A 27,792-nucleotide genomic window follows, 5' to 3' on the forward strand; every position below is an offset into this window, starting at 1 on the left:
GAAACATCATGCACATTTCTAGCTCTGTGTCTTTGGTTGATCTCTATTCTTTTCTTAGTATTACCTTCCTGTTTCCTATAATTATTTGAAATTTTTCTCTTATTCAGAGACCATTCAGCAAAGCATTACCCGGTTAAAGTGCTGAAATTATTGCTTCTTTGTGTTTTATTCAGTATTGAGAATTGTCTATTAATTCAGTACCTGCAACTTATCTCAGTTAGGATGCTTTGGCCTGTAAGCAGTAGAAATTGACTAAAACTCACTTAAACAATGAAGAAATTATTAAGATCCCATAATAGAACAATAAGGGATAAGGACAGATCCAAGTTGAGTTGATTAAAAAGTTTATTCAGTCATCAAGAACCTGGGACTTTTCTGTCTCTTAGCTCTTCCATTCATGGTACTGTTCATCCTAAGGCTTGTTTTTATCTTGAGTGTAAGACTGTCAAAGGAAATCAGGGTTACTTGCTTCTTGGTAATACTCAATAGGGGACACAACTTCTTTTTTTGTGGTTGGGCCAACTTTAGTCTTATGCTCATTCTAAACCAATAACCATTTTAAGGGGAATTGACTTAAATTAATCAGGATCCACTCCTTGACCTGGGAAGAGGGACACCCAAACAATATAAGGTTTGGTTTATTTGGAGAGATTGGTAGATAATGACATAATAATGAAACTGGCAGATGGTGATAGAGCTAGGCACAGGATATGGCAGAAACACTGAGGAGGAAAGGAGTTCCCAAACTAAACTGTTGTAGTCAGAAAGCAACTCACTGGAGGAAGTAAGTCCTGAGCTAAATTTTCAGGATGGAATGAGCCAGATGAAAGAGTGAGGAGCAAGGAGAATGGCATTCCAGACAGAAGGAACAACATAGTGTTTTATAGAGCAGCAAGCAGTTTGGTGTTGCTGGAGTTTATAATGATTTGGATGGTAGCAGAGAAGAGGCTGGAGGAGGTGGGAGCCAGATCACAGAGGGTGTGTGGTACGTTAACCAGGAAACTTGCACTTTATTCTGTGTTGAATAGACTAAACATGTCAACATAGTAACGTCTGATGTGGTCATATTGGCATTTTAAATGTTTGGGGACAATTTTAAGGGAGTCATGACAAGAGAGGTTCTAGTGGTCCAGATGAGCAATTATGATGTCCTGGACTGAGGAAATTTTTGAAAATGGTAATAGCGAGGCTCTAGAGTCAAGTCTCTTGGGTTTAAATCCTGGCTCCACTTTTATAAAGAAATCTTTATTGGTACACTGTAGTTTTACATGTTAGTGGGATTTGCTATTATATATTCATTCACACATACATACACGTAATTTGGTCAATTTCATTCCCTGGTACATTGCTCCACTTAACTAGTTTGCTAATCTAAGGCAAATTACATTATTCCCTTAAAATTTGGTCACTCACCTGTGTATAGTGGGAGTAATAAATATCCACTTCATACTGTTGTTGAGAGGGTTAAACTAATTAATTCATGTAAAGCTCTTAGATAGTGCCCAGCACAAATGTTCAATTAAATGTCAACTTTTAAATATTATAGGAGTGACATAAAGGAATGGTGGGAATAAATTAGAAATTGTATCAGCCTTCACAAAATTTGTTAACTATTATTTTTTAAAAAATATTTTTGTTATAGATGGATGCAATACCTTTATTTATTTATTTATTTTATATGTGGTGCTAAGGATCAAATCTGGTGCCTTATACATGCTATAGGCAGGTGTTCTACTACTGAGCTGCAACCCCAGCCCCTATTTATTATTTTTCAGAGTAAATAGTACTGTTTAAAATTGTTTTGTCAGAATTTCAGATCTACAGAAAAGTTGCAAGAATGTTAACCAAGAATTCCTACATATGTTTTACCCATATTCTCCAATTGTTATAATTTCTCCATTCTTGGCCTTGCTCTGAGATATAATATAACACACACACACACACACACACACACACATATATATAATATATAATTTTGTATATATAATTATATATAACATTATAATAGAGGAAATCATATATATCACTGTACATATCATACATATCATATTGTACTATATATCAGAGGAAATAATATATATCATTGTATGTATCTTTTTCTAAATGATTTGAGAGTAAGCTGCAGATATGATCTATTTCAGAATTAGTCGGTGTACATTTTAATAATCAAGGATTCTCATATATAACCACAGTGTAATTACATAAAACAGGAAATTAATATTAACATTGACTCATTCAAGTAGTACTATTATCTAATCTGCAGATTTTATTCAAATTTCACCACTGCTTCCAATAGTGACCTTTATAGAAAAAGAAAATCTAGGATCATGCATTGCATTTAGTTGTCATGTTCCTTTAGTCTCTTGTAAGCTGAAATAATTCTTGAGCTTCCTTTTATGCTTCATGACATTGCTACTTTTAAGTACTATAGGCCAGTTATTTTATACAAAGTCCCTTAATTGGATTTGTCTCTTTCCTCACAATTATACTCAGGTTATTAATTTTTGGCAGGAAAATCACAGAAGTACTGTTGTGCTCTTCTGAATGCATCCTATCAGAAGGCGCATGATGTCTATCTATCATTACTGTGATGTTAACAGTAGGTGTTGTTTAGCACTTTTTTCTAAATGCTTAGCATTAAAAGGAGCCGTTTTTGTTGTTGCTGTTGTTGGAGCTCATTTAGAAGGGCACCACATGACAATGTAGTCATAATTTTTGGAAATAGAGCGACTTTTATCTTTTATAAATTGCTCATTTACATTTAGTGGCATTAATGTGGCTAACATTACTTTTTTGGAATATATTAATAGGAGAGGATAGTTACTTTTGACTTTCAATGATTTATGTCATAATTTTAAATTTCATGTTGATATAATAGGGCCTGCACCCTAGAATAATAGCAGAAGGATTTGAAGCTGCAAAGATAAAAGCACTTGATGTTTTGGAGGAAGTTAAAGTAAAAAAGGAGATGAAAAGAGAAATCCTCTTAGATGTGGCTAGAACATCTCTACGGACGAAAGTTCATGCAGAACTGGCTGATGTGTTAACAGAGGTATGTGATTAAAATTTGTGTATTGAGAATGAGTATAGTCTAACACATGATGATATTTTCTTTTTCCTAGAAGACAGCCAAGATTTGCATGTGATTCTTTTGAATGTACAACAAAATAAGGAGATAAGCACTTACAGGCTTATGTATAGACATTAATTGGTCAGAATAGTATTTGTAGTTTTCCAAAAGTGTCATATTAACACTTATGTGACTTGAAAGTTGGAGGGAGTTGGCCTCCTGTAGATTATCTCCTATGGGTAGTATACTAGTCTAAACCTAGAGGTCCATATTTTGTTATAGAGTGACACATGAGGAAGTTGCTTTTGCAGTGTGCCTTATAGTTAAGGTTACTACTTTTATGAAGCATGATTGAGCTGATATATAATATTCACATTTGGGAAATGTGTGTTTGTTTTCTTTTCTTCTAAAGGAGGAGCATATGTAATATACAGACAAGATTGGTTGGATATTTTAAGAAGGCTTTTATCAGGTGGTTATCATTTGATGACATCATTATTGTTCCCCAGCTTTGCAATTTCTAAAACTTGACCGTATTAAATGTATCAGAAATGATGAATTCATAGTAACCAAACTCATATTTATATCTCCAAAAGAAAATGGTGCTTCTTCACAGCAAAGGAAATAGAAAGCAGAATACTATCTTACTAATTTGAGAAATACAAATGCCAAATGGACTGAAACACCTGAGTTGCCTCTGCTTAATTTTCCTTCCCAATAGGAAAAGTGTGGGAAATTGGATTAAAATCAGACAATTTCTTGCTAAACAGAGTCAGAAGAAGCAGCTACATTTTCTGCTGTTGGAATACTCAAGTGGTTCAAGATCTCTGCTATTTAGGGCAGTCATTTTCTTTCTTTCTTTCTTTTTTCCTCTTTCCACATTTTTTATTGGTGCATTATAGTTGTATATAATGATGGAATTTATTGTTACATATTTGTACATGCACACAATGATATAATTGGCCAATATCACTCCCCAGCACTTCTTCCTTCCTCCTTTCCTCCCACCTTCCTCTCATCCCTTCTTCCCTTTCCTCTATTGATCTCCCTTTGATTTTCATGAGATCCCCGCCCCCATCTTTTTCTTTTTCCTCTCTAGCTTCCACATATGAGAGAAAACATGATCCTTGACTTCAGTTTAACCTATGTTGCTTTGTGAAACAGTATCTAGTTTCATTCATTTTCCTGCAAATGATATAATTTCATTTTTCTTTATGGCTGAATAAAACTCCATTAGTATATTTCCACATTTTCTTTATTCATACATCTGTTGATGAACACTGTAGCTGTTGTGAATTTTGCTGCTCTACACATGGGTATTCATGTCTCACTATAGTATGCTGACTTTAATTCTTTAGGATAAATACCAAGGAGTGGTATAGTTGGGTCGTGTGGTACTTCTATGTCTAGTTTTTTTTGAGGAAACTCCATACTGATTTTCATAGCGATTGTACTAATTTACAATCCCATTAACAGTGCAAAAGTGTTCATTTGTCTCCACATCCTCTCCTTCATTTATTATTATTTGTATTCTTGATGACTGCCATTCTGACTGGCAAAAGATGAAATCTCAGTGGAGTTTTGATTTCCATTTCCCTAATTGCTAATGATGTTGAACATTTTTTCATATATTTGTTGATCATTTGTATTTCTTCTTTTGAGAAGTGTTTGTTTAATTCATTTACCCATTTATTAATTGGGTTATTTTGGGGGGAGATTGTTAAGTTTTTGAGTTTTTAAATATATTCTAGGGCTGGGGATGTGGCTCAAGGGGTGGCACACTCACCTGGAATGTGCGGGGTGCTGAGTTTGATCCTCAACACCACATAAAAATAAAGATATTGTGTCCACTTCAAACTAAAAAATAAATGTTTTAAAAATAAATATATTCTAGATATTAATTCTCTGTCAGAAGAGTAGCGAGCAAAGATTTTCAGTCATTCTAGAAGTTCTCTCTTCTCATTCTTAATAGTTTCCTTTGCTGTGCAGAAGCACCATTTTCTTTTGGAGATATAAAACCACTTAGGTTCTTATTACCCAGTGACCTTTGTCTTATTCTCTAGTAAGTGCCACAATTAAGTATTATGTTACTGCAGGTAAAATTTTCTAAGATATAGTGGGTTTTTGTTTTATTTTAGGGTGGTTATACCTTAGCTCTTAATTTTCATAATCAGTTTTTTTCATATTATTTCTGAGCTAACCATAATATATGTTGTGTTTTGGAGCTGGGGTTGTGGCTGAGTGGTAGAGTGCTTGCCTAGCACGTGTGAGGCCCTGGGTTCGATCCTCAGCAGCACCTAAAAATAAATAAAATAAAGGTATTGTGTCCAGCTACAACTAAAAAAATAAATATTTTTTTAAAAAAAGATATGTTGTGTTCTGTTTTTAAAATTGCACAGCCCTGGGGAAATATAGCAAAATAAATGAGACAAGTTTTCCTGGCATGTCAATTTTACTTTACCATTTGGGTGGAAACATTATTTTCACATTGAAATAAATGTGTGGCATGACCTGGAAACTTTTCATGGAAAAACATGAGACTGAAAAATGACATATTATTATAGGCAGCAAATTTGAGCTCTTAGATTGCATTTCCTCCTTTTGTATTAAGGTACCCTTTGGTGGAAGAGGTTAATAGTGTTAGTGAGGCAGAAATAGCAGTGGCTTGACATAAACAGAGACCTGAATTCTAGTCCTGGCTCTGCACTATTAGATCTTATTTTAAAACTGTAATTTCTTAGGTTCTCTCAGTCTCCTTATCTATGTAATAAAGGATTTGGACCTGATGATCTCTGTAGTTCCTTTAGACTCTAAAGTATCCATCCATGGATATTATTTTTTTGTCAGTGTCTACAATAAAGTGCTATTTGTTGGCTTTGCCTTATATTTTGAAACCTGAAGCCCTTTCTGTGTTTGGTGATTGATTATGGGGGCCAGGGTTTTTTTGTTTTTTTTTTTAATAGTCCAAATAATCAACTATCCTCATTCACTTCTCTTTCAGGCTGTGGTGGATTCCGTATTGGCTGTTAGAAGACCAGGTTACCCTATTGATCTCTTTATGGTGGAAATAGTGGAGATGAAGCATAAAGCAGGAACAGATACACAGTAAATTTTGACAGTACATAGATTTAGAATATTTGGTTTTCTTCAAATGTTCTTTCATTAATTTCACTAGTTGTTTTACCTCAACATTAGTCTATTCATTCAACAAACATTAACTGGTTCATGCCTTTCACTACCATGAGCCAGTTACTTTTTACTTTGATAATTATTTGGTTATTCGTCTTGCACATTTTTTGTGGAAAGAGTCTTGATTATTCATGCAGTTTTCTTGGGACAAGTTAGGTTTTTCTACTTCTTTTTGAACCACTTTATTAAGTAATATTTTTCCAGGAATTCATCCATTTTGTCTAAATCTTTAAATATTTGACATAAATGTTCATAAAAATCCTATTTGCAAGATCTATAGTGATATTTTTCCTGGTGTTGTTTTATTTTTCCTTTTTGGTATTTTTTTCCAGGGATTGGTTTGGGTTTTGCTTCATAGTATCTTTCTCATTATTTAATTTCTTTTACTTTTTTGGAGAGATTTTCTTCTTCTATACTATGTATTTTTCCTCCCTGCCTCTTCTTTCTTTTTTTTTTTTTTTTTTTTTTTGGAGACAGTGTCTCACTATGTTTTCCAGAGTGGTCCAGAACTCCTGGGCTCAGTAATTTCTTCTGCCTCATCCTCCTGAGTAGCTGGGACTTCAGGTGCTTGCCACTACACCCAGTTCTTGCTTTTCTTTTATTGAGATAGCTACTTAGGTTATTAATTTTCAGCTTTCTATTCTTATAATGTAGTATTTAAGGTGTTAAATTGTCCTGAAAGTATTATTTAGCTGCATTCCTTAAATTTTGATATGTGGTTTTATGATTTTTATTCTATTTAAAATATTTTCTAATGTCCATGAGGGGTGTGTGTGTGTGTGTGTGTGTGTGTGTGTGTGTTTCAGTATTGGGGATTGAACACAGGGCTTTGCATGTGCTCTACCACTGAGCTACATCTCCAACCTTCTTTTTTAATTTGATTTGGAGACAAGGTCTCATAAAGTTGCTTAGACTGACCTCAAATTCTCTATCCTCCTGCCTCAGCCTCTTGAGTAGCTGGGATTACAGGCATGAACCATTGCATCTGGCACTGTGATTCTTAATTTCAAAATATTAGAGACATTTTTTTAATTGATTTCTAGATTAACTATATTATGGTCAGAAACTATGTTCTATGAGATTTTACTGCTTTTGGGGGGGCAGGGTTCTAAGGATTGAACTCAGGGGTACTCAACCATTGAGCCACATCCCCAGTCCTATTTTGTATTTTATTTAGAGACAGGGTCTCACTGAGTTGCTTAGCACCTCACTGTTGCTGAGGCTGGCTTTGAACTGTCGATCTTCCTGTTTCAGCCTCCTGAGCTGCTGGGATTATAAGCATTTGCCACTGCCCAATTTCATTGCTTTGAAATTTGTTTGACTATGCATTATGGCTGAGTGTATAGATAGTCAATTTTTGTTAATGTTACATGTACTTGAAAAAAATGTATGCTGCAGTTGTTAGGTATAAGTTTATGTATGTCCAGTTAGATCAAGGGAATCAAGTTTGTTAATACTTTCATTTAGACCTTCTTATCCTTATTGGTATTTATCTGCTTACTCTGTCAATTACTAAAAGACATATGTTAGTATCTTTCAATGTTACTGTAGATTTGTTTGTATTTTTAGTTTTTTAAAATTTTTTGGTTGTTGTAGAGGGAGACAATATCTTATGTTTTTATTTTTATGTGGTGCTGAGGATTAAAACCAATGCCTCACACATGCTAGGCAAGCTTTCTACCACCGAGCTACAACCCCAATCCTGTATTTTTAGTTTTGACAGTTTTGCTTTGTATATTTTGAGACTTATCTTGGCTTGGGAATGTCATTCAGTAGTATAATACTTGCCTAGTATGTGTAAGGCCCTGGGTTTGATCCCTGGCCAAAAGAACCAAACCAAACCAAAACAAAAGACTGTCTTATTAGATGCATACAGTTTTTAAAGCATTATATTTTTGCAGTGCATTGAACATTTTTAACAATATGAAATGACCATCTTCTCTCTAGTAATGGCTTAAAAGTGTAATTTATCTGATATTGATATAGCTGTCACACCAGCTTTTTTTTAATTAGTATTTGCCTGTCATTTTTTAATGTTTTACTTTCAATCTTTCTCTGTTATATTCTACATGATTTTGTACAATTTTTACTTCTTATAATGATGTGATATAATACAGTGTCTACATGATGAGATGAAGAGAAATGAATGATTTAGGCATTGTGATGTAGTATTAAGCTACATATAAGCTACTATACCTTCTGATGATACTTGAGAAGGAGGATCATCTTCTTCTGGTAGATCATAGAGCCATGACAATGTCAATGGTCAGTGATCCTTGACAACTAAAAGAACTTTTGCTGAAATTTTTTGGAAGAACATTATAATCAAAAGTTGTTGTTTCTTTCTTTTTGTCTCATCAAGGTATTGCTGCAGAAGCTAATACTTCAGTGACCAAATAAGTAGCTTTAATGTTGCATTCCAGCTGAGGACTGTATTCCATAATTTTGTCCTTCAATGTCTGTGCCATTTAACACACTGGCCAATTTGGGTAATGTCCACATTGGTGATTCTGCTTCCCTTTCTCCTCCTCCTTCTTCCTCCTCTACTTTCTCTTCCTCACCCTCACCACCCTCCTCTTTCTCTTCACTTCTTCCTCTTCTTCCTCCACTTTCTCCTTCTCATTGTCCAAGCTGGCCTCAAATTTTTGGACTTAAGTGATCCTCCTGCCTCATCCTCCTCAGTAGCTGAAACTACAGGCATGGCCACCACATCTGACTCAGCTTCTTTGTCTTCCTCTTTCTTTGTAGATGACTCAATAAACTCTTCTAATCCCTCATTTGTTAATGCTAAACAGTGGTTGACAGCAGGTAACTGAGGCCATGGGTAATTGAAACAAAAAAAATGAGGAAAGTGAAACTTCAGACAAGGGGACTACTGTACTTCACTTCTGCTTAAATTTCATTCTGTATAGATTTCCTTTAGTGAAAGTTTGCTGGAGGCGTATTGTCAGTTTTTTTTTTCCAGAAAATGCCTTTATTTCATCTTCATTCTTTGTATTTTACTCTTTTGTATATCGAACTAGATTCACAGGTACAGATGGTCCCTAACAGTTCAACTTATGATTTTTTAAATTTACAATGCTGTGAAAGTGATGTGAATTCGGTAGTAACTCTACTTTGAATTTTGATTTTTTCCTAGTAATCTGCGGTGTGATACCCTCTGTCATTGATGGGCAGTGAGAGTAGTCACAGCTCCCCACCAGTGAACATTTAGGAGAGTAAAGGACCGATGCTCTACAGTGTACTGTGGAGTAAACTATGATGTTGAGAAGGTTGGGAAAAGTAAATGTCATTTTTGTCTTACAATGATTTCAACTTTGATGATTTTATTGAGATAAAACTTTGTTGTAAGTTGAGGAGCATTTTCTTTGAGCTGATTGAAGGATTGTTATGCTGTATTCTGACTTCCATGATTGTTCTTAAGAAATTAGCTGTTTTTAATGAAATTTTTAATTGCCTAGATGATACAGAAATATTTCTCTTTGGTATTCTACACTTTTACTATGATGTGCGTACATGTGAATTTCTTTTTGTTTATTCTGCTTGGTATTTTCTGGGCTTCTTGAGTTTATGAATTGATGTATTTTATTTGGTTCACATCCATTACCTCCTGGAATATTTATTCTGCCCTGTTACCTGTTATTTTTCTTCAGTTAAACATATGCTTGATGTTCTTACTCTGTCTTCCATTTACTTTCTCTCTTTTGTGTTACATTACATATCCAGTATTTGGCTAATTTGTAGTTATTTATTTTGTAGTGACTTAGTCAATTATTTTCTGTTGAGCAGTGGCTAATCTTTAAATCAATCTTTTGATTAGGAGAAATTTTAGATGAAGTATAATCACTGAAAAGTAACACAATGAAAAGTGTTCCCATCATAATGGTATAGCTTGATGAATTTTCTAATATATCTGTATAATTAGCATTCATAAAAGAAACAGATCTCCAAGAACCTTCCCTTGGTATGTTCCCTTTCAGCCTTTATTTGTCAAGAGTAACCTGAATTTCTATGACATAGATTAATATTACTTGTTTTATACTTGTCTAAGGGGAATCATATAGCAGGTGCTTTTTTGTATCTGACTATTGTTTTCACTCATCTGAACTGTTCCATGTATAGTAGATCATTCATTCTCATTTCTCTGTAGTATTTTATTGTTACTCTTGCAATCCATTCATTCTGCTATTGATGAATAGTTAGGTAGTTTTCAATTTTGACCTTTATGAATAGTGCTTCTGTAAACATTATAACATCCTTTTGTTAGACATATGGATTCATGTCTGTTGCTCCCTTGGGGGAAAAAAAATGTTTTTTTTTTTTTTTGAGCCGAGGTCTTGCTTTGTTACCCAGGCTAATCTTGAACTCATGAACTCAAGTGTTCCTCCAGCTTGCACTTTCTGAGTGTTGGAATTGTAGGCATGTGCCACTGTGCCCAGCTTGTTTGTAAAAAATTTAACGGTGGTGTGTACATGTGTGTATTTCTTTATATACTTACTGATAGAAGTTATATTTTGTTCTTCCTTGAATCTGCTTGTCACTTTCTTATGATTTTCTGTTCCCTGCAGATCTTTCCAAAATTACCTTTAAATAAACTCCTTAAAGCATAGAATTTATATCTGATAATATCTTAAATTTTGGCTTGTTTCAGGTGTTAATTATATTTTTCTAGTTCTTGCTCATCATGCTTTGTTTCCATATGTGCCATTCATTGCGCTTGAAAGAAGTATTTGTAAAAATAATTTCAGAGGCTGGGAGCAGTGGTGCATGCTTTTAATCCCAGCAGCTCGAAGGCTGAGACGGGGATCTCGGGTTCAAAGCCAGCCTCAGCAATGGCGAGGCACTAAGCAAGTCAGTGAGACTCTGTCTCTAAATAAAATACAAAACAGGGCTGGGGATGTGGCTCAATGGTTGAGTGCCACTGAGTTCAATTCCCAGTACCAAAAAAAAGAAAGAATTTGAGACCTAGGATGAAGGTGCCTTTCTGGAGAGAGGATTTGCATTCGCTTATGTCGGGAGCCCAGGGACTACTTAAAATTTACAGCTTGAGACTTTTTTGGCATATTCATTTGATATGAATTCTTAATGCCAGTTCATGTGAGGACTGATTATTTCTAGCTCATCCTTCTGTATGACCCTGAGTATGTAGCCTTTTGGGATCTAAGCTCAATATGAAGATCTCCTATTAGACTCACCACTTTGGATGATCACTGGGCGTTTAATTTTGTCCCATTTTCATTGTGAAGTTATTGGAACTAAAGTTTATATTTGTCTGGCATGTCAAATAACTTTAGAATAAAAATACCTGCAGTTCCTGTTTTGTTTTTAGTTTTGGTCTTGTAATCCATCTTGTACATGTTCAGTGTTGTTAAGTTTTGGTTTGTAATATAGCATTATTTGGTCATAGGGTTGGTCCAAATTAGTTTTTGGTCATAAGGTTGGTCATAGGGTTGGTCCAAATTAGCCTACTGTTACTGAAGATAGCAAGTTCTTGATTTATATTTCAGAAGGATATCTGTAGTTGTTTTGTGTGGAGAATACACTTTAAAGCAAGTTGGAAGGTGGGGGAGGGGAAGAAACAGGAGAGCAATTAGGAATTTGTTAATATAGTTCAGGTTAAAAATGAAGATGGTTTAGATCAGGGCATATTTTAGAAGGAAGAGGCAATAGGATTTGGCAATGGTTCTGAGTGGAATGAGATAGAAGTAAAAGTCAAGGGGTTTTTGCATGATCAGCTGAAAAAGTAGATACACTGTATCTTGGGATGGAGAAGAGTGAGAGGAACAAGTTTGGGGAAATAAATGAGTTCATTTTGGGGAATGTTATGTTTGAGATGCCTGTTAAGTATCCTGTGGAGATGTTGAGTAGGCAGTTGGTATGATGTTTGGAGTTCAGGATTAGACTGGAAATATGTATTTGAGAATCATCAATATATAGATGACTTAAAGCCATGAGAGTAAATGAGATCACCTGGGAGATGAATAAAAATAGAGAAAAGAGGAAGTTTAAAGATTGAAGCTTGGGAATTCTAATGCCCAGAGTTTGAAAAGATGAAGATTCATAAAGGAGCTGAGAAGCAGTGGTCACTGAAGTGGGATACCCAAGAGAGTAGTGCCCCAGAAACCAAAAGCAGAAGGTATGTTAAGGAGAGAAAGAGCAGCTTTGTTGTATGTTGCTGAAAGTTTAAGTATAATGTTATAAACTGAAAATTGATTGTTATATTTGAAAAACAGTTTTTGGTTTCTTTAATGAGAGCTGCTTCTAAAGAGGTAGAGATGAAAGTCAGATTGAAGGTGGGCTTGAGAGAGAAGAGTTTGGGAAGAAGTGGAAATGCAGATGTGGACCAACCAGAGTTTAGCTTCAAAGTGGAACAAAGAAATAGAAGAAAATACTGGAATGGGGCTCATGGAGAAGCTTTTGTTTTGTTTTAAAGATGGGCTTTATCATAGCAAATTTGTATGCTGATAAGGATGTTCTGATAGGAAAGAAGAATTGATATAGGAGACAATGCCACAACAGAGAGGGGAATACAGTTTAGTAAATAAGCAGAGAGATTAACCTTACAGAGGAGGATGAATACTTCATTCATAGCAGTAGGATTGCTAAAGGTAGTGATGGGACAATGTTTCTGTTTTCTCAAAGAAACAAGGTCACTTGATGAGAGTGATGAGACAGGAAGCATGAAGGAGGCTTAAAAAGTGGAGAACATTGAATATTTAGTTTCTTCCTAAATAAAACATCTTCTCAGGAGTTGTAGTAATCTAGTTGTATTAAACATTTGAAAACTTCCTTATAAGTACTTTGAATTATTTAAAAATAATTTCTTTATGGTGTGACAAATATTGGTTTTCTAAAATATTCTTAAGTAGAAATGCCATCCCCTAAGTGTGTGTAAATCAGTTTTACAAGTTATAAAAATGTATACTTTAGAAAGAATATTTGGCAAACAGAAAAAAAGTGCCCCACTAAATTACTTACCATGAAAGCCTAGGGGGTTATATTTTTCCTTTTTAATGTCAAGATTCTTATTTCTTTATAAGTATAGTTACACTCATGCTTTAAATGCAAATTGTCATTCAGTGATTATCAACTATCCTGTAAATATTTTTCCACCTTATTATTATTTTGGTGCTGGGGATTGAATCTATGGACCCTTTACCTCCGAGCTACATCCCCAGCCATTTTTAAGTTTTTATTTTGAGATAGGTTCTCTCTGTGTTGCCCAAGCTGGCCTCAAACTTGAGATCCTCCCGTTTCAGCCTCCTGAGTAATTGGGATTAAGGTGTGCATCACTATGCCCAACTCTGTTACATAGTATTTGTGACCATCAAATAGTTGGGTCATTATTTGCTGAGCAATATCCTATTGTTAGATATTTAGGTTAACAGTTTTAGTTGTTTCATGTAATTATTTTGAACAGATTTTTCCTAAGAGCTTCATTTTATACCTTCCTTTCATTACTTGATCAGTGGTGTCATGTTTTTGAGCTGTAGAACTTAGAGAATAATTCTGGTTTGACTTTTCATTGTGAGTTCACAGTCATACTATGTTAAAATAGATTCTCTTTTCTGATTTTACTAATTACATGTTAGATTTTGAAGTTTTCACAAAGAAACAATGTGTGCCTTGGCTGTTTTGTTATAAATTTGAGTATAATTTATGTCAAATTTTAGAGCGTATATTCAAAGTAAGAAACTGCATGTTTTAATAGGTTGATCCGAGGATTAGTTTTGGATCATGGTGCCCGTCATCCAGATATGAAGAAGCAAGTAAGAGATGCATTTATTCTTACTTGCAATGTGTCACTAGAATATGAGAAAACGTAAGTGATAATTTCTCTTTATAAATTTTTAAACCATTTTTTCTAAAAGTGTTTTAAAATCTCTTCCCTCCCAGATTTCTTCTGTTTCCTTCTTTCCCTCTGTCTTTATCTTGTTTTTATTAATCTTTTAGAGAGGTGAACTCTGGTTTCTTTTACAAGACTGCAGAAGAGAAAGAGAAATTGGTAAAAGCTGAAAGGAAATTTATTGAAGATAGAGTACAAAAAATAATAGACCTGAAAGAGAAAGTCTGTTCTGAGACCAATAAAGGATTTGTTGTCATTAATCAAAAGGTGAGAAAAAAACATTTAGATTTTAATTATTTGTAAGTTTTCTTCAGTATGTCTCAAAGTGTGCTTTATGGACCCTGAGGGTTCCAAGGACCCTTACAGGGACTCTGATGTTAAAACTATTTTCATATTAATAATCCTTTCACATTGTGTTGACATTTGCAATGATAGTGCAAAAGCAATGGTAGATAAAACTGCCAGCACCTTAGTACAAATGAAGGCAACAGCCCCAACCATCCTGGCAGTCCTCATCGTCTTTATGCCACATCACCACACACTTGCAGAAAAAAGAAAGGCAGTTTCATTTATGAATGTTTTGATCCAACAGTAACACTAGTAAGTTTATTAAATTTTGATCCTTAATGCATTCTTTTATAAATCTTGTGTGATAAAATACGAAATAAACAAAGAGAACTTCTACTAAAATACCGAAATGGGATGGCTGTCTTGAAGGAAACCCTTGAATGATTGATCTGTGAGCTAAACTAGTTACTTTTATTCATTTTTACTTGAAAGAATGACTGATAGACAAACTATATATTATTTAGATTTGGGTATTTGGAAGATTTTTCTGAGAAATGAATGAAGCAATTCTATCACTTCAAGGAAAATACCTGACAGTGTTTGTTGCCAGAGGTAACATATGAGTCTAATGTAGTTAATCAGTATATTTTTTTAATATTTATTTTATAGTTGGACACAATACCTTTATTTCACTCATTCATTTTTTTACGTGGTACTGAGGATCGAACCCAGGGTCCCGTGCACACCAGACGAGTGCTCTACCGCTGAGCCACAACCCCAGCCCCAAGTTAATCAATATTTAATAAATGACTAAACATGCAGGATTTTTCAAAATCACACATAGATAAATAATGCATTTTAAAGTATAAGACCAATGTTTGAGCATAGTGATGCAGGCCTGTAATTCCAGTGACTTAGGAGGCTGAGGCAGGAGGATTGCAAATTTGAGGCCAGCCTTGGCAACATAGTGAGACTGTGTCTCAAAATAAAAATTAAAAAGATTGGGGATGGGGCTGGGGATGTGGCTCAAGCGGTAGTGCGCTCGCCTGGCATGCGTGCGGCCCGGGTTCGATCCTCAGCACCACATACAAAACAAGGATGTTGTGTCCGCCGATAACTAAAAAATAAATATTAAGATTCTCTCTCTCTCTCTCTCTCTCTCCCCCTCTCTCTCACTCTCTCTTAAGAGAAAAAAAAAAAAAAGATTGGGGATGTAGTTTTGAGGGAGAACACCTGTGGGTTCAATCTCCCATATCAAAAAAAAAAAAAAAAAAAAGACCAATGGATTTTAATGTGAGAGAGTCTGAAAAGTTCATATTCATAGTGGTTCCTTTATTCCATATTGAAACCAAACTTTCAGATACTATTACGTGTTGAGTTTATGTATATATGTTGTTTTAGTCAGTTTTTTCACTGCTGTGACCAAAATACCTGAAAAGAACAATTAGAGGAAGAAAAGTTTATTTGAGGCCTCATAATTTCAGAGGTCTCAGTTTATAGATGGCCCATTCTATTCCTCAGGGCCTGAGATGACGCACAGCATCATAGCAGATGATTATGGTGGAGGAAAGCAGCTCAAGACCTCACACCAGAAAGTAGAGAGAAACTCAACTCAACTCACCAGATAAGAAATATGTACCTCAAAAGAAGACCCCCAATGACCCACTTCCTCTAACCACACTCTATTGCGTTCACTTACCACTTAGTTAATCCCCTAATCAATTCAGCTCTAAACACTTGCATTGTGTCATATGTGAGCTTTTGGGGGATATCTCACATCTAAACCATAACACATACAGTATCAGAGAAGAATACCCAGTTGTCTGAAAAGGCTTTTAGGGATTGAACCCAAGGGCATATAAGTACTGAGCCATATTTCCATCCCCATCCCCTTTTATTGATTGATTGATTGAGACAAGGTCTCACTAAGTTGCTTAGAGCCTCACTAAATTACTTAGGGCCTCCCTGTGTTGCTGATATTGGCCTTAAACTTGTGATCCTCCTGCCTCAGCCTCTTGAGTCACTAGGATAACAGGCATGTGCAGCTGAAAAGTCTTTAAAAATATTTCCACACCCAGCTGAAAAGTCTTTAAAAATATTTCTCTTTCCAATTTTTATCTATGTGGTGGGGCCAGAGTTCTTTATGTATCTGAACCAAAACAGCGTATTAGGGGCTGGGGATGTGGCTCAAGCGGTAGCGCGCTTGCCTGGCATGCGTGCGGCCCAGGTTTGATCCTCAGCACCACATACAAACAAAGATGTTGTGTCCGCCGAGAACTAAGAAATAAATAATAAAATTCTCTCTCTCTCTCTCTCTCTCTCTCTCTCTCAAAAAAAAAAATTATAAATGTAATTAAAAAAAAAAAAAACAGCATATTATACCAAACCGAAAGCAGAAACAAATATGAGAATCTACCTGCCTTTTATTTAGACAGACATTAAAGAGATTTGCAAAAATGTAAATCATTCTCATGTAAATCATTTTGGAAAGTATAGTAAATTTTTATAAAAAAAGTATTATTTATGTTAACATAAAATAGATATATTATTTTAATGGTTAACAAATATTTTTAAATTTCTTAATTTTAACTTATGATAAACAGATATAGCTCATATAAACAAAAGCTCTTTGGGTTCTTAATTTTTAAGAGTATAAAATGATACTGAGATGAAAAAGTTTGAGAAATGCTCGTTTAAAATATGTTTATGCCTAGGAGAGTAGCTCAGTGGTAGAGTGCTTACCTAACATGGGTTTGATATACAGCACAGAAAAAAGTTTACAATTTTTGTGTTATTTAATTATAGGGAATTGATCCATTTTCCTTAGATGTTCTTGCAAAACATGGAATAGTAGCTCTTCGTAGAGCCAAAAGAAGAAATATGGAAAGGTAAGCTTGTGCATTATACATCCCAACTTCTTTAAACAAACTGAAGTTATTCCATGTTTAATCCTTTTAGTTTATAAGTAAACATTGTTGAACAAAATAGTAGTGTATGAATTCCAAATTTTGTTCTTAATTTTAATAAGCAGTTGAAATCGTAAAATTAGAGTCAAGTACAAGGAAGGTTTTCATATTTTTAAGAGAGATTTTAAAAACAATGCAATGTAATGGGATGTGATCTCACTTATACGTGGAGTCTAATAATGTTGCAGTCATAGAAGTAGAGAGAAAATCATAACAAAGGCATACACCTGTAATCCTAGCAACTCAGGAGTTTAAGGTAGAAGAATTTCAAGTTCGAGGCCAATCTCAGCGACTTAGTGAGGTCTTAAGCAACTTAGTGAGACCTGTTTCAAAATAAAGAATTGAAAGGGCTGGGGATGGTAACTCAGTGATAAAGCACCCCTGGATTAAATCCCCAGTATGGTAGGGTGGGGTAGATAGGAGAATGGTAGTTTACCAGAGGCTGGGAAGTTTGGGGGTTTAGAAGATGTAGGTCAAAGTATACAAATTTCTGTTAGGAAGAATAAATTCAAGGATCTATTGTACAACATAGTGACTGTAGTTAATAATATACGTATTGTTGAAAATGCTAAGACTAGATTTTTAAGTGTTGTCACCATAAAAATGATAACTATGAAAGTTAATGCATCTGTTAATTAGCTAGATTTAGCCCTTTTGCTGTGTGTGTGTGTGTGTGTGTGTGTAAAATTTCAAAATATCATGTTGTATGTTTTAAATATATTTATTTGTCAACTAAAAAGTAAACAAACTGCCCCCAAATAATATAACACAGCAACTATATAATCTTCTATGTTAGATCCTTTCATCTTTAAGAAATTAGCCTTTATGTTTTCCATAACCAAAACTATGTAATTTCAGACTCTCTCTTGCTTGTGGTGGAGTGGCTGTGAATTCTCTTGAAGACCTAAATGCAGAATGCTTGGGACATGCTGGTCTTGTATATGAGCACACACTAGTGAGTATTTTTTGAATAATTGTTATAAGGCTGGGGTTGTAGCTCAATGGTGGAGCGCTTGCCTAGCATGTGTGAGGCACTGGGTTCAATCCTCAGCACCAATAAATAAGTAAAATAAAGGTATTGTGTCCATCTACAACTAAAATAATATTTAAAAATAGTTGTTATAAAGTGAATACTAAGCCTTTTTTAAAAATACTAACTTTTTAATTCATATTTTGCATTTTGAAGTCTATAGGACAGACTTTGCAGTTTATTTACCTAAATATTTTTAAGAGTTCAAATACAATTTATTCATTTATTTATTTTTTGGGAGGTACTGTGAATTGAACTCGGGGGTACTCGACTACTGAACCACATCCCCATCCCTGTTTTGTATATTTTATTTAGAGATAGGTTCTCACACAGTTGGTTAGTGCCTCGCAGTTGCTAAGACTGGCTTTGAACTCGCAGTTCTCCTGTCTCAGCCTCCAAGCCCCAGGGATTACAGGCGTGCGCCACCGCGCTTGGCCACAACTTACTTTTAAATATATTTTTAGTTATGCTTAAGAAAAATTCACATGAAGAATAGATTCTAATATAAAATAAGTCTTGATTTCATAATGACATTGAATATTAAAGTTATATCCGTGTGTGTGTCGGGGGCAGGAGGGTGCTGAGGATGGAACCTAGGGTCTCACACATGCTCCACAAGCATTCTACCCCTGAGCTACATCCCCAGCCTGAAATTCTTGTGTCATTCTTTAGGGTGAAGAAAAGTTCACTTTTATTGAGGACTGTGTTAACCCTCTCTCTGTCACCTTGTTGGTCAAAGGACCAAATAAGCATACTCTTACACAAATCAAGGATGCCCTAAGAGATGGACTTCGTGCCATCAAAAATGCCATTGAAGATGGTAAGGTCTTTTTGTGATGGATATGTACCTCACATATTTTTTAATTAGTAATAATCTGTCATGATATATATGGTATTTCAAAAGATAAGAGTTGTTAGTATTTTTTCATTTCACTTTGGACCGTGTGTTGTTTGGGTTGTAAATATTTTTCCTGCTGGGCACAGTGGTGCATGCCTGTAATCCCAGCAGCTCAGGAGGCTGAGGCAGGAGGATCATGAGTTCAAAGCCAGCTTCAGCAAAAGTGAGGTGCTAAGCAACTCAGTGAGACCCTGTCTCTAAATAAAATACAAAATAGAGCTGGGGATATGGCTCAGTGGTTGAGTGCCCCTGAGTTCAATCCCCAGTATGCAACCCCCCAAAAAAAAACCCACAGATTTTTCCTTTGAAATGTTCTTAATATTCTGCTGTCCTCCCTAATTAGTTTATGAAATGAAAAAGTACTTGACTTAATGATATAATGTCACTATTTAGTTTTAGAAGTCTATTTGTATTTTATTAATTTTTTGTAGTTATACCTGGAAAGTATGCCTTTATTTATTTTTATGTGGTGCTGAGAATCAAACCCAGTGCCTCACAAGTGCTAGGCAAGTGCTCTGCTACTGACCTACAGCCCCAGCCTTAGAAGTTTATTTTTAAAAGCATGAAAATTTTTATAGCTAGAATTCATTCTGTTACCTCAGGTGCAGTATTATTTTATGAAAAAATTAGGAAGGAATATTAGCATTTATTATTTATTAATAATTTATAACCAACTTTCTTCTGAAAAGGATTTGGGGTAGATAACTTATTTAAAGTAGGATGATAGGCACATGAAAAGATGTTCAACATCACCAGTCATTAGGAAGATGAAAATCAAAACCACAAAGAGGTACTCTTTCTCAACCTCTAAGATGGCTATAATAAAAAAGCTGGACAACAGAATGTAGACAGAATGTAGAGAAACTGGAAACTGAATGCATTGCTAATGGAAAGTGTTGGAAGACATGTAGTTCCTCAAAAAATTAAATATGTAGTTACTGAATGACCGAACAAGTCTTAGGGATATATGTAAGAGGGTTTAAAACATGTTCACACAAAAACTTGCACACAAATGTTCAGGCAGCATTATTCAAAATAGCTAAACATGGAAACAGTCCAAATGTGCGTTGGCTGATAAATGAATAAAAAATGTGGTATTTTCATGATAAGAGTATTATAAAGTACTGGTATACATTACAACATGGATGAACCTTGAAAACATTGCTAGGTCAAAGAATCCAGACACAAAAGTCCTCCTATATGCTTTCATTTATGTGAAATGTCCAAGAAAGACAAATGCACATAGACAAAAAGGAGATTAATGATTGCCAAGGACTTGGGAAGGGGAGAAGAGTGATTGCTAATGGGCACAGGGATTTTTTTGGCGGGGGGAGGGATGCTGAAATGTTCTGAAATTAGTGGTGATGATTGCAGTCTTTTTTTTTTTTTAATATTTTTTAGTTGTCAATGGACCTTTATTTTATTTATTTATATGTGGTGCTGAGAAACGAATCCAGTGCCTCACACATGCTAGGCAAATGCTTTACCACTGAGCCACCACCCCAGCCTGATCTGATTGCAATGTGTTGTAAATATATATATATATAAATATAAATATATAATATATATAATATATATTATATAAATATTTCATATTATATATTTTATATATATAATATATTTATATATATATATTTTATTTATATATATTTTATATATATAATATATATATATATATAAATTATATATATAATATATATATATAATTTTTTTTTGGCACCAGGGATTGAACTCAGGGGCACTTAACCACTGAGCCACATCTTCAGCCCTTTTTTGTATTTTATTTAGAGACAGGGTCTCACTGAGTTGCTTTGGGCCTTGCTAAGTTGGTGAGGCTGTCATCTTCTGCCTCAGCTTCCCAAGCTGCTGGGATTTAGGCATGCGCCACCATGCCTGGCAATATATTTTTTAAAATACCGAAAAGTACACTCTAAGAGGTTGAATTTTATGGCATGTGAGAAAGATAAGAAACATAAATAATGGTTAGATTTGTTTGATAAGCAGAAACAGATATGAAATAATGTAAAATTAAAGTTAAAGTGGAAAGTTAAAACCTAGAGAAAAGAATATAAATAATAGCAAATATAATAATCAATACTAATATTTAACCACTATGAATCACTATTAATATTTAAGTTACCAGAATATACATAGATTTCATTACCAAAAAAAAGAGAAAATATATTAGTTCCTAATTGGAAATAATATGGGACTTTATTTATGGGTCACTGTCTGCTTTTTATAGTCAGAAAAATATTGTTGCTATTTTGGGGATTGAACCCAGGGGCACTTTAGCACTGAGCTACATCTATAACCCTTTTTATTATTTTAGTTTAAGACAGGGTCTTACTAAGTTGCCCAGGCTGACATCAAATGTGGAGATACTCCTGCCTTAGCCTCTGAAGTCACTAGGATTACAGGCATGCACCAGCATACCAAATTTTTGTAGTTACTTTTGACAGACTCTTGAAGCCTTTGATAGTTACACTCAATTCTTAGAATTCAGAATACATAGATGGATGAATAAACTACTATTTTTCTTTATCACTTCAACCACTTATTTTTTAAAGAATTTTATTGATATAATTGACATAAGGAATCGCACATATTTAAAGTGAACACCCCTGACCCTCATCTCAATTGAGATAATAAACATATCCATCACCCCAAAAAGGTTCCTCAGTGCCTATTGATAATTCCTCCCTCTGCTTCTCCCTATGCCACCCCATCTCCAGGCATTCACTGGTCTGCTTTCTGTCATTACAGATGAGTTTGCCTTCAGTAATACTTTATATGAATGCAATAATATAGTATGTTCTCTTGTTTTATTTATTTTTTAAAAAATTTTTTTTAGTTATTGATAGACTTTTATTTTATTCATTTATTTACATGCAGTGCTGAGAATCGAAACCAGTGCCTCCATATGCAAGGCAGGTGCTGTACCACTGAGACACAACCCCAGCCCCTGTTCTCTTGTTTTAGTATACCTTCTTTTTTAAAATATTTTTTTAGATGTTGATGGGCCTTAATTTTATTCATTTATTTATATGCGGTGCTGAGAATCGAACCCAGTGCCTCACACATGCTAGCAAATGATCTACCACTGAGCTACAACCCCAGCCCTTTGTATAACTTCTTTGATACTGATTAATTTTTTTGAAATATTTTATCTTTCTGTGGTTGATTCTGTTTTATTGTTAAATAGGATTCCTTTGTGTGAATATACTATAATTTATCCATTCACCTGTTAATGGAATTTAGTTAGTTCCAGTTCTTGGCTATTACAAATATAGCTGCCATGAATAAGTCTTTTACGGATATTTATTTATTGGATAAATGCCTAGGAATTCAATGGCTATGATAGGTATATATTTAATTTTTCAGAAATTGACAAACTGTTTTGTAACCTTTACATTACACCCATCATCAGTGTATGAACATTCCTGTTATTCTCATCAATACTTGATATGATAGGCTGTTTTAGCCTTTTGAATATTAAACAAACAAACAAATTAGGGTTTTAATGTGCATTTCCCAATGATTATTGATGTTGAACATCTTTTTATGTGCTTGTTATCCATGTATCCTTTATAAGGTTTCTATTCAATTTTTTGTCCTTTTTGAAAATTAGATTGTTTTCTTATTGTTGAGTTTAAAAGTTCTTTTATGTTATAGATTCAAGTACTTTGTCAGATATATGATCTGTAGAGTTTTATCCTTCTCTGCCCATAGCTTGTTATTCTCTAAAGAGTGTGTTTCAAACGGAAGTTCTTAATTTTGAGGAGGTCTAAGATCAGTTTTCTTTCTTTCACAGATTATACTTGTGGTATGGTATCTAAGAAATGTTTACCTAACCTAGGGTCACAAAATTTCTCTTATTTTTTTCTTTTTAAAGTGTTATTGTCTTAAGGTTTACATTTAGGTCTTTGCTTGCTTACTTGCTTGATTTCTTTCTTTCATGGTGCTTCATGGGAGAACAGCACGTCACAGCCAAATACATTTATTATAACATTAAATGACTAAAAGTACTTATTCTGTAAACATAACGGTTTTCTGTGTCTTCAGTTCATCTTAATCTGTTTAGTTCCCAGCATCTTTTGAAAACCTCTTTTGAATGTGGAGTTATTCATTTCAGAGAATAGCTCTGCTGCATTCCTAATGGCAGTGAAAGGTGTTTAACAGACACTGCTTTGTAGCAGAGATCCATGGCTGCCTTTTTTTAAAAAAAAAAAAAAACAACAACATTAATTTTTAGTTGTAGTTGGACACAGTACTTTTATTTATTTATTGTTACATGGTGCTGAGGATGGAACCCAGGGCCTTGCACGTGCTAGGCAAGTGCTTTACCGCTGAGCCCCAACCCCAGCCCTCCATGGCTGCCTTTTGATGACAAATTGTAAGTCTTCATCAGGACTAAAATATTATCAATCAATCAATCTATCTATCTATATATCAATCTATCCATCTGTCTATGTCAGAGTGGCTTTCATTTCAGAGGTGTCAGTCCTAGGTGGCCAACTCCATTGCTGTGGGCCAGAGATGAGGTACAGCACATTGTGGTGGAAGGGTATAGTAGAGGAAAGCAGTTCAGGACACGACAATCAGGAAGCAGTAGGTCTATGATTCATTTCAAGTTAATTTTTGTATATAGTTCAGGATATGGATCCGTGCTCATTTTTTTCACGTATAAGTGTTAAATTGTTTTAGCCCCATTTCTTGAAAAGAACATGTTTCACCACCAAATTCCCTTTGCATCTTTATTAAAAATCAGTTGTCCAGCTGGGTGAAGTGATCTGTAATCCCAGTGACTGGGGAGGTTGAGGTAGGGGGATCTCGAGTTAGAGGCCTCAAAGTAAAAAAAAAAAATAGAAAAAGGCTTGGGATGTGGCTTAGTGGTTAAGTGCTCCAGGGTTCAATCCCCCATACTAAAAAAAAAAAAAAAATCAGTTGTCCATTTTTTTGTGATTCTATTTCTGTGTTCTTTATTCTGTTTCATGGATTTATTTATTTGTCTTAATGTTAATATTATACTGTCTTAATGGCTATATATGTCTTTATATCATTAGTGTTAAGCCTCACATTTTGTTCTTTTTCAAGTTATTTTGTTATCGAAGTCCTTCGCATATTAATTTTAGAATCAGCTTGTCAAGTTTTTTTTTTTTCAAAAAAGACTGTTGGGGTTTTGGTTGGAATTTCATTACCTCTGTAGATCATTTTGGAGATACTTTATAACAATATTGAGTGTTCCACCTCATATGCAGAGTATTTCTCTCCTTTTATTTGGGTCTTCTTGAATTTATCTCATCAGTATTTTTTATAGTTTTTAGTATGAGTTTCTCAATTTATTTATTTATTTATTTTTTTAGATTTAGCCCTAGGTGTTTCAGATAGTTCGATTGCTATTATATTTTAAAATTTCAATTTCGGGCTGTTAGTCACTAACATATAGAAGAAATACAGTTGATTAATGTGTATTGATCTTGAATTCTATAGCCTGCTAAACTCACTTGTTAGTTTGAATAGCCTTTTTAAATATAAATTTCATTGAACTTTCTGTATAAATGGTCATGTAGTCTACTAATAAAGACAATTTATCTTCTTCCTTTCTGATCTGGATGACTATCATTTCTTTTTTTAATTTCATGGGCTAGAACTTTAATACAACATTGAATAGAAATGATGAGAGTGGACATCCTTTACTTACTCCTGATCGTAGATGTCATTATATTTTGGATCTGGAATTTCTCTCAAAGCCTCACTTGTTGAAGGCTTGATTTCCAGTGCAGCAATGTTCAGAGGTGGAGCTTTTAGGAAGTAATTGGATCATGAGGGCTCTGAGCCTATCAACAGATTAATCATTGATGGAAAATATGAGAGGTGGAACCCAGTTGAAGGAAGTGGGTCCCTGAGGCCTGCCCTTCTCCCCAGCTCCCCTCCTCCTAGGCTTCTTGGCCTCTGTATAATGAGCAGCTCTGCTGTACCATGACTTCTCTGCCAGGATGTTCTGCCCTACTCCAGCCCACAGCAGTGGAGCCACCACACCATGCACTAAGACTGCTGAAACTGTGATACAAACGATAGATCATTCTTCCTTTAAGTTGTTTCCTCAGGTATTTTGTAAAAGGAAAGAAAAGCTCATTAACACAGATAGAAAGCATTCCATTTTTTGCCATTATATATTTTATCAGCTGTAGATTTTTTTTTCTAATCAGGCTGAGGAAGTTGTCTTCTATATCTAGTTGAATGAGAGTTTTTATTATTTATTATTATGGTTATTATTATTGTTGTTGTTGTTATTGTTGTTGTAGTGTTAGGAGATTGAACCTAAAGACTTGTGCATGCTAAGCTCTATCACTGAGCTACATTCCAAGCCTTTAGTTTTTTTTTTTTTTTTTTTTTTTTTAATTTCAGACAGGATCTCACAAAATTGCCAAGGCTGGCCTTGAACTTATGATTCCCCTTTCCTCAGTCTCCTGAGTAGTGGGTATTACAGGATTGTGTCACTGTGCACTGCAGTTTTTTTTTTTTTTTAAATCAAGAATAGATACTGGATTTGTCATGTGCTTTTTCTGCATCTATTGAGATGATCATATTATTTTTCTTTTAGTTTTTTAAAGTGGTAAATTATACTGATTCAAACATTCAATCAAGTTTACATTCTTGGGATAAACTACTTAGTTATAATGCATTTATATTTTTTAAAAATAAATTGTTCTTAAATTTTAAAACTTAAAATTATTCTTAAATTATGATAAATATGTATAATAAAATCTATGGTTTGACAGTTTTTGAGTGTATAGTTCCAGCAGTAATAAGTGCATTCACACTATTGTACAACCACTACATGATCTACCCACACATTTTTCATTTTGTAAAATAAAACTGTACCATTAAATAATAACTTCCCATTCCTACTCTATCCCCTTGCAACCACCATTCTATACTCTTTTTTTTTGAAAATGGAAATTTAATTAATTGATGTATTTGCAGTTTTGGGGATTGAACCCAGAGTACTAGGCTTGCTGCCCCCACAATTCTACTTTCTTTCTCTATGAATTTTACCACACCATGTACCTTATGGGAATGAAATAATACAACTGGTCCTTTTGTGTTTGGCTTCTTTCACTTAACATAATGGCATCAAAGTTCATCCATGTTGTAGGATAAGCTAGAATTTCCTCCCTTTTTAAGGTTGAAATATAATTGATTATTATATTGTATGTACATACCACATTTTATTCATCTATTCATCTGTTGGTGGAAACTTGTGCCACAGCTACCTTTTGGCTTTTGTGAATAATGCTGTTAAATGTATTAGCCTTTTTATATATTGTTGGACTTGAATGACCAAAATTCTGTAAGAATTTTCACGTCTATATAAGGGGTATAGGTCTCTATATATTTTTTCTTGTAATGCCTTTATTTATTTATTTATTTTTATTTTTTTTGGTGTTAGAATAGTGTTCTCTTTATAGAATGAGTTGGAAAGTCTTTCTTCCTGTTCAAGGTTTTTAAAAATTTGAAGTGTGTAGGATTGGTATTACTTCTTCCTTAAATGTTTGTTAGAATCTGTCAGTGAAACCATCTGAAACTGGAGTTTTCTTTATGGGACAGCTTTTAACTACAAATTCAATCTCATTGTTAATAGATACAAGGATATTATAGTTTCCTCTTTTTTTATTGGACTTTAGTAGTCTGTGTCTTGCAAGAATTTGTCCATTTCATCTAAGTTGGGACCATCAAATTTCTTCCCATGAACTAAATCTGACTTGCTATCTGTTTTTGGTAAAGTTTTATCGGAACACAGACATCCCATTTGTTCATGTATTGTCTGTGGCTATTTTTGTGTTACAGTAGTAGAGTTAAATAGTTGGAAAAGAGGTGATATCATCTACATAGCCTAAAATATTTATTAACTTGCCTTTTGCAGAAAGTTTTCCAACTTCTGATCTAAGTTTTTAATTTTATTGGTATAAAGTTGCTCACAATATTCTTTTATTATTAATCTTAATATTGGTATAATATGTATTGATGTCACTTTTCACATTTATCATCTTTATTTCATTAATTTCCACTATGATCTTTATTGTTTCCTTTCCTTTGCTTACATTAGGTTTCATTTGCTGTTCCCTTTCTTATTTCTTAAGGTGTAAGCTGAGTTCATCAGTTTGAAGAGCTTTCTTTTCTTTCTTTCTTTTCTTTTTTTTTTTTTTTTTTATAATACTGGGGATTGAACTCAGGATGTTATCACCAAAGCTATGGGAATGTTCTACCACTGAGATACACCCTCAGCCCCACCTTTTTGAAAATTTTGAGAACAGAGTCTCATTAAGTTGTCCAGACTAGCCTTGAATTTGGCAATCCTCCTGCCTCTGCTTCCTGAGTAGCTGGGATTACAGGCATGTGCCACCACACCTGACTTTCTTCTTTTCTAATGCAGGTGTTTAGTGGTACAGATGTCTCTCTACTGTTTTAGCAGCATTCCACAATTTTTGATATGCTGTT

General features: G+C 34.4%; 1 protein-coding gene across 3 annotated transcripts in view; it reads left to right on the forward strand.

Annotated features, from left to right (window-relative positions):
- The window catches only part of Cct6b (chaperonin containing TCP1 subunit 6B), a 53,252-nt gene that overhangs the window by 21,288 nt on the left and 4,172 nt on the right, over positions 1-27,792 (forward strand). For 2 of the 3 annotated variants that reach the window (XM_076870534.1, XM_076870533.1), the window contains exons 4-10: positions 2,879-3,052; positions 6,072-6,175; positions 13,971-14,081; positions 14,213-14,372; positions 17,199-17,281; positions 18,218-18,314; positions 19,062-19,209. In XM_076870534.1, coding sequence (XP_076726649.1) covers positions 2,879-3,052; positions 6,072-6,175; positions 13,971-14,081; positions 14,213-14,372; positions 17,199-17,281; positions 18,218-18,314; positions 19,062-19,209 — 877 coding nt within the window. The remainder of the gene's footprint in view (positions 1-2,878; positions 3,053-6,071; positions 6,176-13,970; positions 14,082-14,212; positions 14,373-17,198; positions 17,282-18,217; positions 18,315-19,061; positions 19,210-27,792) is intronic. The other variant, XM_076870536.1, reaches the window with a different exon arrangement.

The sequence above is a fragment of the Callospermophilus lateralis genome, chromosome 11 (genome assembly GCF_048772815.1).
Source record: "Callospermophilus lateralis isolate mCalLat2 chromosome 11, mCalLat2.hap1, whole genome shotgun sequence".
In the NCBI taxonomy this organism is placed as follows: Eukaryota; Metazoa; Chordata; class Mammalia; order Rodentia; family Sciuridae; genus Callospermophilus; species Callospermophilus lateralis.